Raw genomic sequence first — 16,861 nt, forward strand, 5'->3', positions numbered from 1 at the left:
TATTCCTCGGCAGATCTGATAATGCACCTGAGACAGAAAACGCCTTAAGTAAATATAGCTAACATAGTTAACCTCCCTCGCATGGCAAACTTAACTGTTGACTTGTGGGCTTTCCTAAGAGAGGCGAACAAGGACAGAGGGGTGTCGGGTAAAGTCTAAGGGTTATCTCCAGAGTCCATTTTCTTTGTGTACCATGATAGAAATAACACGAGACAAACAATAGCCACTTCTTGTTTGAATTGCCCTTTATCCTCCTCTGTTAATTAGCAGTTCGTATTTCTTTTGTATCTCGCAACTTGAGGGACAGACCGTTTTGAACACATTCCACATGTTTCCTTGGCAACTGGGAAATAATAATTTGTTAGCTACATTGGATTCCTGCTGTCATTGAGAAGCAAGAGGTCATTCAGCATTCTGAGGCCATGCATGCATGTAACTGAACAAACACTCTCACACTCTCACACTCTCACACTCTCACACTCTCACACTCTCACACTCTCACACTCTCACACTCTCACACACACACACACACACACACACACACACACACACACACACACACACACACACACACACACACACACACACACACACACACACACACACACACACACACACACACACACACTAACAGACACTCGTGACCCGTCATGCAGGTGCTATCCCACTAGGCACAGACGTCAGGTCAACGCTAGTTTTGACATATTTTATTGTAAAAACATTTAAACCATGTCATTGGATTCAGGGTAAAATACAGACATTCCTGAAATCCCTTTACATTGATGGTGTTTTGCAAATCCAATCACTTTTCCACTTCGATTTTTCATCACAGATTTTCTTTTGTTGTTATTAAGTGCAATCAACGTTGATTCATCCAGTTTGTGCGCAGTGGGATATCTGAATGACCCATCATGCTCATCCTCAACCTTGAACCAACATCAGAAGCTTCTAGAGTACAGACCTACAATGACTGGACTGGGTACTCACTCATCATTGCTGTATAACCATGAAGAAATGAAACAGCAGAGCTTTTGTAGATGTAAAAGAACAGGACACATCTTTAGATAAAGGCCCACAAAATGCCATGTGATACAGTCAGCCGTGTGGAGGAAGAGGTGAAGCACTGTAAACACACGCTGATTTTCATAGAAAACCTTGTCACTGCCATTCTCTCATCTAGAAGCTGAGCGAGTGTTGGCTGCACACATCTGAAAATGCCTTATTTCCCCTGCAAAATCAATTCCAGAGTTACTTTTCAACAACTTCCAGGCACAATGGGAGGCACCACTCATCACCGGACATTCACTGGTTGGCCACTCTGGTAGAAAGAGGAAGCTTTGTGTGACAGAAGAACAGAAAGGGTGATAGAAATGTTTCTATGGTAATACAATTCTAGAGTCTTTGGTCTGTGAGCACCCACAATGGGTTATTGGCAGCAAGATAATGGGTACAAGGGTGGGTAATCGCCATTTGAAATGGACTTGCCTGATATTTCTTTTTTTCTCCCCCCCTTAACTCATTATTACTGAATACACACAAATACCTGTATGGCGCTTAATATCAGCTCTTAGTTACACAACAATTGTAGTCCTATGCATGTTTAATCCTGAGGGGTGGAATGTTGTCTTTCAGGTGGGGCACTCAGGGGGACTTCATGACGACGCACCCGTTACCAATGATCAAAGTCAAGCTGTTTACAGAGAGCACAGGGGTACTGGCTCTGGAAGACAAGGAGTTGGGACGGGTAAGACACCTGCACATACATACACCAACCTGTTTTGATTTATATCAGTCACTATCACTATCAACCATTATTCATATCATTTACATCAGTATATTTCACTATTGATATCATTCACGATCAACCACTATTGATATCTATCTCTATCAACCATTATTCATATAATTTACATCAGTATATTTCACTATTGATATCATTCACGATCAACCACTATTGATATCTATGTCTATCAACCATTATTCATATCATTTACATCAGTATATTTCACTATTGATATCATTCACGATCAACCACTATTGATATCTATCTCTATCAACCATTCTTCATATAATTTAAATCAATATCTTTCAAATCAAAATCAAATCAAATCAAATTTATTTATATAGCCCTTCGTACATCAGCTGATATCTCAAAGTGCTGTACAGAAACCCAGCCTAAAACCCCAAACAGCAAACAATGCAGGTGTAAAAGCACGGTGGCTAGGAAAAACTCCCTAGAAAGGCCAAAACCTAGGAAGAAACCTAGAGAGGAACCGGGCTATGTGGGGTGGCCAGTCCTCTTCTGGCTGTGCCGGGTAGAGATTATAACAGAACATGACCAAGATGTTCAAATGTTCATAAATGACCAGCATGGTCAAATAATAATAAGGCAGAACAGTTGAAACTGGAGCAGCAGCACAGTCAGGTGGACTGGGGACAGCAAGGAGCCATCATGTCAGGTAGTCCTGGGGCACGGTCCTAGGGCTCAGGTCCTCCGAGAGAGAGAAAGAAAGAGAGAATTAGAGAGAGCATATGTGGGGTGGCCAGTCCTCTTCTGGCTGTGCCGGGTGGAGATTATAACAGAACGTGGCCAAGATGTTCAAATGTTCATAAATGACCAGCATGGTTGAATAATAGTAAGGCAGAACAGTTGAAACTGGAGCAGGAGCATGGCCAGGTGGACTGGGGACAGCAAGGAGTCCTCATGTCAGGTAGTCCTGGGACATGGTCCTAGGGCCCAGGCCAGTTGAAACTGGAGCAGCAGCATGGCCAGGTGGACTGGGGACAGCAAGGAGTCATCATGTCAGGTAGTCCTGGGGCATGGTCCTAGGGCTCAGGTCCTCCGAGAGAGAGAAAGAAAGAGAGAAGGAGAGAATTAGAGAACGCACACTTAGATTCACACAGGACACCTGAATAGGACAGGAGAAGTACTCCAGATAAACAAACTGACCCTAGCCCCCCGACACATAAACTACTGCAGCATAAATACTGGAGGCTGAGACAGGAGGGGTCAGGAGACACTGTGGCTGTTTCACTATTGATATCATTCACGATCAACCACTATTGATATCTATCTCTATCAACCATTATTCATATCATTTAAATCAATATCTTTCACTATTGATATCATTCATAGAGCTGTAGGTGTTATTGTACAGAAGAGTTCCATTTCGCTTCTCTCGATCATTATCTATTCCTCTTCTCTCTATCATTTATCTATTCCTCTTCTCTCTATCATTATCTATTCCTCTTCTCTCTATCATTATCTATTCCTCTTCTCTCTATCATTATCTATTCCTCTTCTCTCTATCATTTATCTATTCCTCTTCTCTCTATCATTATCTATTCCTCTTCTCTCTATCATTATCTATTCCTCTTCTCTCTATCATTATCTATTCCTCTTCTCTCTATCATTATCTATTCCTCTTCTCTCTATCATTATCTATTCCTCTTCTCTCTGAGAAACAGATGACTTGCTTTAAAACACTTTCAACACTGCCAACTTGATCACACTGCCAAAACAATGAGCTCCACTACGATCCGTCTCCCACTCAGTGGTAAAGGGGGTATTCCACACACACATTCTGCCAACTCCTTGCGTTTTGTTTTTGCTCTTTCATTCTCCATTTTCATCTATTTTGTCAAACGTAATTGCTTTAAAAGTCTGACCCTCTCCATTCATGTTTTCCTCTTTCTTCCTCTTTCCTCACCTTCTCTACTCTGTCTGTGGCACACTATCCCCCCTCCCATCACTATCCACATCACTATCCCCCCTCCCATCACTATCCACATCACTATCCCCCTCCCATCACTATCCACATCACTATCCCCTCCCATCACTATCCACATCACTATCCCCCTCCCATCACTATCCACATCACTATCCCCCTCCCATCACTATCCACATCACTATCCACATCACTATCCCCCTCCCATCACTATCCACATCACTATCCCCCTCCCATCACTATCCACATCACTATCCCCTCCCATCACTATCCACATCACTATCCCCCTCCCATCACTATCCACATCACTATCCCCCTCCCATCACTATCCACATCACTATCCCCCTCCCATCACTATCCACATCACTATCCCCCTCCCATCACTATCCATCACTATCCCCCTCCCATCACTATCCACATCACTATCCCCCTCCCATCACTATCCACATCACTATCCCCTCCCATCACTATCCACATCACTATCCCCCTCCCATCACTATCCACATCACTCCCCCTCCCATCACTATCCACATCACTATCCCCCTCCCATCACTATCCACATCACTATCCCCCTCCCATCACTATCCACATCACTATCCCCCTCCCATCACTATCCACATCACTATCCCCCTCCCATCACTATCCACATCACTATCCCCCTCCCATCACTATCCACATCACTATCCCCTCCCATCACTATCCACATCACTATCCCCCCTCCCATCACTATCCACATCACTATCCCCCTCCCATCACTATCCACATCACTATCCCCCTCCCATCACTATCCACATCACTATCCCCCTCCCATCACTATCCACATCACTATCCCCCTCCCATCACTATCCACATCACTATCCCCCTCCCATCACTATCCACATCACTATCCCCCTCCCATCACTATCCACATCACTATCCCCCTCCCATCACTATCCACATCACTATCCCCCTCCCATCACTATCCACATCACTATCCCCCTCCCATCACTATCCACATCACTATCCCCCTCCCATCACTATCCACATCACTATCCCCCCTCCCATCACTATCCACATCACTATCCCCCTCCCATCACTATCCACATCACTATCCCCTCCCATCACTATCCACATCACTATCCCCTCCCATCACTATCCACATCACTATCCCCCTCCCATCACTATCCACATCACTATCCCCCCTCCCATCACTATCCACATCACTATCCCCCTCCCATCACTATCCACATCACTATCCCCCTCCCATCACTATCCACATCACTATCCCCCTCCCATCACTATCCACATCACTATCCCCCTCCCCATCACTATCCACATCACTATCCCCTCCCCATCACTATCCACATCACTATCCCCTCCCCATCACTATCCACATCACTATCCCCTCCCCATCACTATCCCCCTCCCCATCACTATCCCCTCCCCATCACTATCCACATCACTATCCCCCCCATCACTATCCACATCACTATCCCCCTCCCCATCACTATCCACATCACTATCACTATCCACATCACTATCCCCCTCCCCATCACTATCCACATCACTATCCCCTCCCATCACTATCCACATCACTATCCCCTCCCATCACTATCCACATCACTATCCCCCTCCCATCACTATCCACATCACTATCCCCCTCCCATCACTATCCACATCACTATCCCCCCCCATCACTATCCACATCACTATCCCCCCCCATCACTATCCACATCACTATCCCCCTCCCCATCACTATCCACATCACTATCCCCTCCCCATCACTATCCCCTCCCCATCACTATCCCCTCCCCATCACTATCCACATCACTATCCCCTCCCCATCACTATCCACATCACTATCCCCCTCCCCATCACTATCCCCTCCCCCATCACTATCCACATCACTATCCCCTCCCATCACTATCCACATCACTATCCCCTCCCATCACTATCCACATCACTATCCCCTCCCATCACTATCCACATCACTATCCCCCCCCATCACTATCCACATCACTATCCCCCTCCCATCACTATCCACATCACTATCCCCCTCCCCATCACTATCCACATCACTATCCCCCTCCCCATCACTATCCACATCACTATCCCCCCATCACTATCCCCACTATCCACATCACTATCCCCTCCCCATCACTATCCACATCACTATCCCCTCCCCATCACTATCCACATCACTATCCCCCTCCCATCACTATCCACATCACTATCTCCCATCACTATCCACATCACTATCCCCTCCCATCACTATCCACATCACTATCCCCCTCCCATCACTATCCACATCACTATCCCCCTCCCATCACTATCCACATCACTATCCCCCTCCCATCACTATCCACATCACTATCCCCCCCATCACTATCCACATCACTATCCCCTCCCATCACTATCCACATCACTATCCCCCTCCCATCACTATCCACATCACTATCCCCTCCCATCACTATCCACATCACTATCCCCCTCCCATCACTATCCACATCACTATCCCCCTCCCCATCACTATCCACATCACTATCCCCTCCCCATCACTATCCACATCACTATCCCCCTCCCATCACTATCCACATCACTATCCCCTCCCATCACTATCCACATCACTATCCCCTCCCATCACTATCCACATCACTATCCCCTCCCCATCACTATCCACATCACTATCCCCTCCCCATCACTATCCACATCACTATCCCCCCCCATCACTATCCACATCACTATCCCCTCCCCATCACTATCCACATCACTATCCCCCTCCCCATCACTATCCACATCACTATCCCCTCCCCATCACTATCCACATCACTATCCCCTCCCCATCACTATCCACATCACTATCCCCTCCCCATCACTATCCACATCACTATCCCCATCACTATCCACATCACTATCCCCATCACTATCCACATCACTATCCCCATCACTATCCCCCTCCACATCCCCATCACTATCCCCTCCACATCCCCTCCACATCACTATCCCCATTACTATCCCCTCCCCATCACTATCCACATTACTATCCCCTCCCCATCACTATCCCCCTCCCCATCACTATCCCCCTCCCCATCACTATCCCCCCCCATCACTATCCCCTCCCCATCACTATCCCCCTCCCCATCACTATCCCCCTCCCCATCACTATCCCCCTCCCCATCACTATCCCCTCCCCATCACTATCCCCATCACTATCCCCTCCCCATCACTATCCCCTCCCCATCACTCTCCCCCTCCCCATCACTATCCCCATCACTATCCCCATCACTCTCCCCATCACTATCCCCATCACTATCCCCCTCCCCATCACTATCCCCTCCCCATCACTATCCCCTCCCCATCACTATCCCCCTCCACATCACTATCCCTCCACATCACTATCCCCATTACTATCCCCCCTCCCCATCACTATCCCCTCCACATCACTATCCCCATCACTATCCCCTCCCCATCACTATCCCCCTCCCCATCACTATCCCCCTCCCCATCACTATCCCCCCCCCATCACTATCCCCCCCCATCACTATCCACATCACTATCCCCCTCCCATCACTATCCACATCACTATCCCCTCCCATCACTATCCACATCACTATCCCCCTCCCATCACTATCCACATCACTATCCCCCCCCCATCACTATCCACATCACTATCCCCCTCCCATCACTATCCACATCACTATCCCCTCCCCATCACTATCCACATCACTATCCCCTCCCCATCACTATCCACATCACTATCCCCTCCCCATCACTATCCCCTCCCCATCACTATCCACATCACTATCCCCTCCCCATCACTATCCACATCACTATCCCCCTCCCCATCACTATCCACATCACTATCCCCCTCCCCATCACTATCCACATCACTATCTCCCATCACTATCCACATCACTATCCCCCTCCCATCACTATCCACATCACTATCCCCCTCCCATCACTATCCACATCACTATCCCCCTCCCATCACTATCCACATCACTATCCCCCCTCCCATCACTATCCACATCACTATCCCCTCCCATCACTATCCACATCACTATCCCCCTCCCATCACTATCCACATCACTATCCCCCTCCCATCACTATCCACATCACTATCCCCTCCCATCACTATCCACATCACTATCCCCCTCCCATCACTATCCACATCACTATCCCCCTCCCCATCACTATCCACATCACTATCCCCCTCCCCATCACTATCCACATCACTATCCCCTCCCATCACTATCCACATCACTATCCCCTCCCATCACTATCCACATCACTATCCCCTCCCATCACTATCCACATCACTATCCCCTCCCCATCACTATCCACATCACTATCCCCTCCCCATCACTATCCACATCACTATCCCCTCCCCATCACTATCCACATCACTATCCCCCTCCCCATCACTATCCACATCACTATCCCCCTCCCCATCACTATCCACATCACTATCCCCTCCCCATCACTATCCACATCACTATCCCCCTCCCCATCACTATCCACATCACTATCCCCTCCCCATCACTATCCACATCACTATCCCCCTCCCCATCACTATCCACATCACTATCCCCATCACTATCCACATCACTATCCCCATCACTATCCCCTCCACATCCCCATCACTATCCCCCTCCACATCCCCCTCCACATCACTATCCACATTACTATCCCCCTCCCCATCACTATCCCCTCCCCATCACTATCCCCCTCCCCATCACTATCCCCCTCCCCATCACTATCCCCCCCCATCACTATCCCCTCCCCATCACTATCCCCCTCCCCATCACTATCCCCTCCCCATCACTATCCCCCTCCCCATCACTATCCCCATTACTATCCCCCTCCCCATCACTATCCCCCTCCCCATCACTATCCCCTCCCCATCACTATCCCCATCACTATCCCCTCCCCCATCACTATCCCCTCCCCATCACTCTCCCCCTCCCCATCACTATCCCCATCACTATCCCCATCACTCTCCCCATCACTATCCCCATCACTATCCCCCCCCCCATCACTATCCCCTCCCCATCACTATCCCCTCCCCATCACTATCCCCTCCACATCACTATCCCCCTCCACATCACTATCCCCATTACTATCCCCTCCCCATCACTATCCCCCTCCACATCACTATCCCCATCACTATCCCCTCCCCATCACTATCCCCTCCCCATCACTATCCCCTCCCCCATCACTATCCCCCTCCCCATCACTATCCCCCTCCCCATCACTCTCCCCTCCCCATCACTCTCCCCTCCCCATCACTCTCCCCATCACTATCCCCCTCCACATCACTATCCCCCTCCACATCACTATCCCCTCCACATCACTATCCCCTCCACATCACTATCCCCATTACTATCCCCATCACTATCCCCTCCCCATCACTATCCCCTCCCCATCACTATCCCCTCCCCATCACTATCCCCCTCCACATCACTATCCCCATCACTATCCCCCTCCCCATCACTATCCCCCTCCCCATCACTATCCCCCTCCCCATCACTATCCCCCCCCATCACTCTCCCCATCACTCTCCCCATCACTATCCCCATCACTATCCCCATCACTATCCCCCCATCACTATCCCCTCCACATCACTATCCCCCTCCACATCACTATCCCCCTCCACATCACTATCCCCCTCCACATCACTATCCCCCTCCACATCACTATCCACATTACTATCCCCTCCACATCACTATCCCCCTCCACATCACTATCCCCATTACTATCCCCCTCCCAATCTCTATCCCCTCCCCATCTCTATCCCCATCTCTAACCCCTCCCTATCCCTATGACCCTCCCTATCCCCATCTCTATCCCCCTCCCCATCTCTATCCCCCCCCTCCTCTATCCCACATCCATATCCCCCCATCTCTATCCCTATGGCCCTCCCTGTCTCCCTCCATGTCCCTCTCCCATCTCTAACCCCCTAACTATCTAACTCCCTATCTCTGGCCCTCCCTATCTCTGGCCCTCCCCATTCTCTGGCCCTCCCCTATCTCCATGGCCCTCCCTATCCCCCTCCCCATATCTCCATGGCCCTCCCTATCTCCATGGCCCTCCCCTATCTCCATGGCCCTCCCTATCTCCATGGCCCTCCCTATCTCCATGGCCCTCCCTATCTCCATGGCCCTCCCTATCTCCATGGCCCTCCCTATCTCCATGGCCCTCCCTATCTCCATGGCCCTCCCTATCTCCATGGCCCTCCCTATCTCCATGGCCCTCCCTATCTCCATGGCCCTCCCTATCTCCATGGCCCTCCCTATCTCCATGGCCCTCCCTATCTCCATGGCCCTCCCTATCTCCATGGCCCTCCCTATCTCCATGGCCCTCCCTATCTCCATGGCCCTCCCTATCTCCATGGCCCTCCCTATCTCCATGGCCCTCCCTATCTCCATGGCCCTCCCTATCTCCATGGCCCTCCCTATCTCCATGGCCCTCCCTATCTCCATGGCCCTCCCTATCTCCATGGCCCTCCCTATCTCCATGGCCCTCCCTATCTCCATGGCCCTCCCTATCTCCATGGCCCTCCCTATCTCCATGGCCCTCCCTATCTCCATGGCCCTCCCTATCTCCATGGCCCTCCCTATCTCCATGGCCCTCCCTATCTCCATGGCCCTCCCTATCTCCATGGCCCTCCCTATCTCCATGGCCCTCCCTATCTCCATGGCCCTCCCTATCTCCATGGCCCTCCCTATCTCCATGGCCCTCCCTATCTCCATGGCCCTCCTATCTCCATGGCCCTCCCTATCTCCATGGCCCTCCCTATCTCCATGGCCCTCCCTATCTCCATGGCTCCCTATCTCCATGGCCCTCCCCATCTCCATGGCCCTCCCTATCTCCATGGCCCTCCCTATCTCCATGGCCCTCCCTATCTCCATGGCCCTCCCTATCTCCATGGCCCTCCCTATCTCCATGGCCCTCCCTATCTCCATGGCCCTCCCTATCTCCATGGCCCTCCCTATCTCCATGGCCCTCCCTATCTCCATGGCCCTCCCTATCTCCATGGCCCTCCCTATCTCCATGGCCCTCCCTATCTCCATGGCCCTCCCTATCTCCATGGCCCTCCCTATCTCCATGGCCCTCCCTATCTCCATGGCCCTCCCTATCTCCATGGCCCTCCCTATCTCCATGGCCCTCCCTATCTCCATGGCCCTCCCTATCTCCATGGCCCTCCCTATCTCCATGGCCCTCCCTATCTCCATGGCCCTCCCTATCTCCATGGCCCTCCCTATCTCCATGGCCCTCCCTATCTCCATGGCCCTCCCTATCTCCATGGCCCTCCCTCTATCTATAACCCCCTCCCCATCTATATCCTCACTATCTCTATCCCCCTCCCTATCCCCCATCCATATCCCCTCCCAATCTCTATCCCCTCCCTTTCCGCAATACTCATCTCTATCCACATCCCCATCTCTATCCCTATGACCCTATCTAACTACCTCCCCATCTCCACCCTATCCCTATGATCCTATCTATCCCCCTCCCCATGACCCTCTTTAGCCCCTCTCTATCCCTATCCCTATAACCCTCTCTATCCCTATCCCTATGACCCTCTTTAGCCCCATCCCTATCCCACATCCCTATCCCCCTCCCTCTTGCTCGCTCTTTCCTCACCCTCTCTCTAACACACTCACACTGATATCCAGCAACTCAAAACACAAATGTTTCTATATAAAGATGAGGATAACATTGCTAAAGCTTTGGATTTTATCTGAATCCCTTTCCTGCATACGGAGCAACTGCAGAGGGGGTTGTGATGAGAAAGAAGTGTCTCTCTGTTTTTGGCACCTCCTCCCCATCTCTCTCTTTACTCACCAGCTCTACTCTCTTCCCCCAGCCAGACAGCCATGGTTTTCTGATGTCCTTCACCTGTCTGTTCCCATCATTGTCACAGAATATGGATGTGTCAGTCACTGACTAACTGATGAGACGCTGTGTGTGTGTGTGTGTGTGTGTGTGTGTGTGTGTGTGTGTGTGTGTGTGTGTGTGTGTGTGTGTGTGTGTGTGTGTGTGTGTGTGTGTGTGTGTGTGTGTGTGTGTGTGTGTGTGTGTGTGTGTGTGTGTGTGTGTGTGTGTGTGTGTGTGCAGCTGTTCATCATTACTTCACTTTACTGCAAATTCTCTTTTTTCTCTCCTGTGCCTTCTCCCTTTTGTCACCCCATTCTTCCCTCTCTCCCTTCCTTCCATTTCCTCCCCCCATTCCCCCAATCTATTCCCTCTCTCTCTCTCTTCCCTCCCTTCCCATTCCCAGGTGATCCTGAACCCCACCACCAACGGACCCAAGCAGGCCGAGCTTCACAAGATGGTGGTGTCAAAGAACAGTCAGGACTCAGAGCTGAAGATCAAACTAGCCGTCCGCATGGACAAACCCCCCAACATGAAGCACAGCGGGTAAGAACTCTACTACCCAGTCATACTGAGGGTATGGACCACACTACCCAGTCATACTGAGGGTTTGGACCACACTACCCAGTCATACTGAGGGTATGGACCACACTACCCAGTCATACTGAGGGTATGGACCACACTACCCAGTCATACTGAGGCTATGGACCACACTACCCAGTCATACTGAGGGTTTGGACCACACTACCCAGTCATACTGAGGGTATGGACCACACTACCCAGTCATACTGAGGCTATGGACCACACTACCCAGTCATACTGAGGCTATGGACCACACTACCCAGTCATACTGAGGCTATGGACCACACTACCCAGTCATACTGAGGCTATGGACCACACTACCCAGTCATACTGAGGCTATGGACCACACTACCCAGTCATACTGAGGCTATGGACCACACTACCCAGTCATACTGAGGCTATGGACCACACTACCCAGTCATACTGAGGCTATGGACCACACTACCCAGTCATACTGAGGGTATGGACCACACTACCCAGTCATACTGAGGGTATGGACCACACTACCCAGTCATACTGAGGGTATGGACCACACTACCCAGTCATACTGAGGGTATGGACCACACTACCCAGTCATACTGAGGGTATGGACCACACTACCCAGTCATACTGAGGGTATGGACCACACTACCCAGTCATACTGAGGGTATGGACCACACTACCCAGTCATACTGAGGGTATATGGACCACACTACCCAGTCATACTGAGGGTATATGGACCACGCTACCCAGTCATACTGAGGGTATATGGACCACGCTACCCAGTCATACTGAGGGTATATGCACCACGCTACCCAGTCATACTGAGGGTATATGCACCACGCTACCCAGTCATACTGAGGGTATATGCACCACGCTACCCAGTCATACTGAGGGTATATGCACCACGCTACCCAGTCATACTGAGGGTATATGCACCACGCTACCCAGTCATACTGAGGGTATATGCACCACGCTACCCAGTCATACTGAGGGTATATGCACCACGCTACCCAGTCATACTGAGGGTATATGCACCACACTACCCAGTCATACTGAGGGTATATGCACCACACTACCCAGTCATACTGAGGGTATATGGACCACACTACCCAGTCATACTGAGGGTATATGGACCACACTACCCAGTCATACTGAGGGTATATGGACCACACTACCCAGTCATACTGAGGGTATATGGACCACCCTACCCTGTCATACTGAGGGTATGGACCACACTACCCAGTCATACTGGTCAGTCATACTGGTCAGTCATACTGGTCAGTCATACTGGGTAGTGTGGACCATAGAGTTGTCCCCAACTCCTGGCCCAGCCTGCAAATCAGCTCCAAGTGATTTTAATTTTGGAAATCCCACGCATAATAGATACAGTACGCTTACATATGGCAGGCAATTAAAGGTCAGTTATGTAAACTTAGGGCACTAAAGCGGCCTTTCTACTGACTCTGAAAAACACCAAACGTGCCTAAGGCATGCTGAACGTGCCTAATGTCCATAGTGTGAGACGCCGAAGACAGCACTAGAGGTAGACAGGACGGACACTGCTCGTCCTCGCAGTGGCAGACCACGTGTAATACCTGTGCAGGATTGGTACATCCAAACATCACAATTGCGGGACAAGTACAGGATGGAACCAGCTGCCCGAGTTACACCAGGAACCCACAAACCCCCCCGTCAGTGCTCAGACTGTCCACAATAGGCTGAAAGAGGCTGGACTGAGGGCTTGTAGGCCTGTTGTAAGGCAGGTCCTCACCGGACATCACCGGCAACAACGTCGCCTATAGGCACAAACCCACCGTCGCTGGACCAGACAAGACTGGCAAAAAGTGCTCTTCACTGACGAGTCGCGGTTTTGTCTCACCAGGGGTGATGGTTTGATTCGTGTTTATCGTGGAAGGAATGAGTGTTACACCGAGGCCTGTACTCTGGAGCGGGATGGATTTGGAGGTGGAGGGCCCGTCATGGCCTGGGGAGATGTCACAGCATCATTGGACTGAGCTTGTTGCAGGTGTTCTGTGCGTGACTTCCTGCAAGACAGGTATGTCAGTGTTTTGCCATGGCCAGCGAAGATCCCGGATCTCAATCCCATGGAGCATGTCTGCGACCTGTTGGATCAGAGGGTGAGGGCTCGGTCCATTCCCCCCAGAAATGTCTTGCAGGTGCATTGGTGGAAGAGTGGGGTAACCTCTCACAGTAAGAACTGGCAAATCTGGTGCAGTCCATGAGGAGGAGATGCACTGCAGCACATAATGCAGCTGGTGGCCACACCAGATACTGACGGTTACTTTTGATTTTGACCCCCTTTGTTCAGGGACACATTATTCAATTTCTGTTAGTCACATGTCTGTGGAACTTGTTCAGTTTATGTCTCAGAACTTGTTCAGCATATGCTGAGGGTTATTTCTGTTGGTAATAAAGCCCTTTTGTCGGGCCTGGCTGCCAAGTGGCTGCACCCCTACCCAGTCATGTGAATCTTTGCAATTGTTACATTTACCTGGCCTAGAGTTTACAAGGACGTGTTTTGTATTGGATATGTGTGTTTTTCTCCCATTGCATCATAAGATCTGATGAAAAACAGCAAAGTGACTCATGCACGTGTCAAACTCATTCCTCGGGGGGCCGAGTGTCTGTGGGTTTTCACTCCTCCCTTGTCCTTGATTTATGAATTAAGGTCACTGATTAGTAAGAAAAACCACTAAACAGCAGACACTTGGCCCTCCAGGAAGGGTTAGGCTGTAATAAAAAGTGTCTTAAGAACATGAGGCAAAGAAAGGATAGCAGTGCCCCCTAGTGGTGACTGACAGATTGAGAGAAGGAAACGGAGAGAGAGAAAGATGATGAGCTAAGCTTAGAAAAGCAGAGGCATGGACAACTACTGTCTGTTAGTAAGCGGACATAACAGTTGGTATATGAGAAGTGTGTGTGTGTGTGTGTTAAAGTAATTCTGCCTTGTATATTGGACAGGAATCTATCTATTTGAGGTACATGTTGATGCAATTGGATGTATTTCATGTTGGGCCTCCTTTGCTCCAGCAGATGGCAGCCCAGAACCATTTTTAAACCCAATTACATTCATTCATGCCATCAGTCAAATCAGTGGAGTACCAAGACTGGTCTTAGTGAGGTCACTTCATAACTATGACTTGGTGAAGAGACACCGGGTGCTGAGTGAAGAGTGTGTTTGCATGTGCACACGTGCCTATGCGTGCACGTGTGTGTATGTGTCGGTCTGTCTGCAGGATGGTAGGCTACACCTAATTGGCTAGTGTCTCTTCAGAAGTTGAATACCTCATATCTCCGGTGACACTTCGAGTACCAAGGAGGACACTACCGTGTACTGTGTGTGTATATGTATATACTGAACACAAATATATACACAACATGCAACAATTTCAATTGTTTTACTGAGTTACAGTTCATATAAGGAAATCAGTCAATCGAAATAATTAAATTAGGCCCTAATCTATGGATTTCATATTACTGGGCAGGAGCGCAGCTATCGGTGGGCCTGGGAGGACGTAGGCCCACCCCTTTGGAGACTGGCTCACCCACTGGGGGGCAAGGCCCAGCTTCTTGATATGCCACACCTGTCAGGTGGACAGATTATCTTGGCAAAGGAGAGATGCTCACTAACAGGGATGTAAACAAATTTATGCACAAAATGTTAGTAAAATAAGCTTTTTATGCATATTTATGATTTCTGGGATATTTTATTTCAGCTCCTGAAACATGGGACCAACACTTTACATGTTGCATTTATATTCTTGTTCATGTTTGTATGTACAGTGGGGCAAAAAGTATTTCGTCAGCCACCAATTGTGCAAGATCTCCCACTTAAAAAGATGAGAGGCCTGTAATTTTCATCATGGTTACACTTCAACTATGAAGTCAACTAAATACAGAAAATCACATTGTAGGATTTTTTATGAATTTATTTGCAAATTATGGTGGAAAATAAGTATTTGGTCACCTACAAACAAGCAAGATTTCTGGCTCTCACAGACCTGTAACTTCTTCTTTAAGAGGCTCCTCTGTCCTCCACTCGTTACCTGTAGTAATGGCACCTGTTTGAACTTGTTATCAGTATAAAAGACACCTGTCCACAACCTCAAACAGTCACACTCCAAACTCCACTATGGCCAAGACCAAAGAGCTGTCAAAGGACACCAGAAACAAAATTGTAGACCTGCACCAGGCTGGGAAGACTGAATCTGCAATAGGTAAGCAGCTTGGTTTGAAGAAATCAACTGTGGGATCAATTATTAGAAAATGGAAGACATACAAGACCACTGATAATCTCCCTTGATCTGAGGCTCCACGCAAGATCTCACCCCGTGAGGTCAAAATGATCACAAGAACGGTGAGCAAAAATCCCAGAACCACACGGGGACCTAGTGAATGACCTGCAGAGAGCTGGGACCAAAGTAACAAAGCCTACCATCAGTAACACACTACGCTGCCAGGGACTCAAATCCTGTAAAGCATGGGGGTGGAAACATCATGCTTTGGGGCTGTTTTTCTGCAAAGGGACCAGGACGACTGATCCGTGTAAAGGAAATAATGAATGGGGCCATGTATCGTGAGATTTTGAGTGAGAACCTCCTTCCATCAGCAAGGGCATTGAAGATGAAACGTGGCTGGGTCTTTCAGCATGACAATGATCCCAAACACACCGCCCGGGCAACGAAGGAGTG

General features: G+C 49.5%; 1 protein-coding gene across 7 annotated transcripts in view; it reads left to right on the plus strand.

Moving 5' to 3' along the window:
* cadps2 (Ca++-dependent secretion activator 2) overlaps positions 1-16,861 on the plus strand; it is a 325,603-nt gene that overhangs the window by 96,590 nt on the left and 212,152 nt on the right. For all 7 annotated transcript variants that reach the window (XM_046352457.1, XM_046352453.1, XM_046352452.1 and 4 more), the window contains exons 7-8: positions 1,633-1,744; positions 11,992-12,131. In XM_046352457.1, coding sequence (XP_046208413.1) covers positions 1,633-1,744; positions 11,992-12,131 — 252 coding nt within the window. The remainder of the gene's footprint in view (positions 1-1,632; positions 1,745-11,991; positions 12,132-16,861) is intronic.

This window comes from Oncorhynchus gorbuscha, linkage group LG06, assembly GCF_021184085.1.
Source record: "Oncorhynchus gorbuscha isolate QuinsamMale2020 ecotype Even-year linkage group LG06, OgorEven_v1.0, whole genome shotgun sequence".
In the NCBI taxonomy this organism is placed as follows: domain Eukaryota; kingdom Metazoa; phylum Chordata; class Actinopteri; order Salmoniformes; family Salmonidae; genus Oncorhynchus; species Oncorhynchus gorbuscha.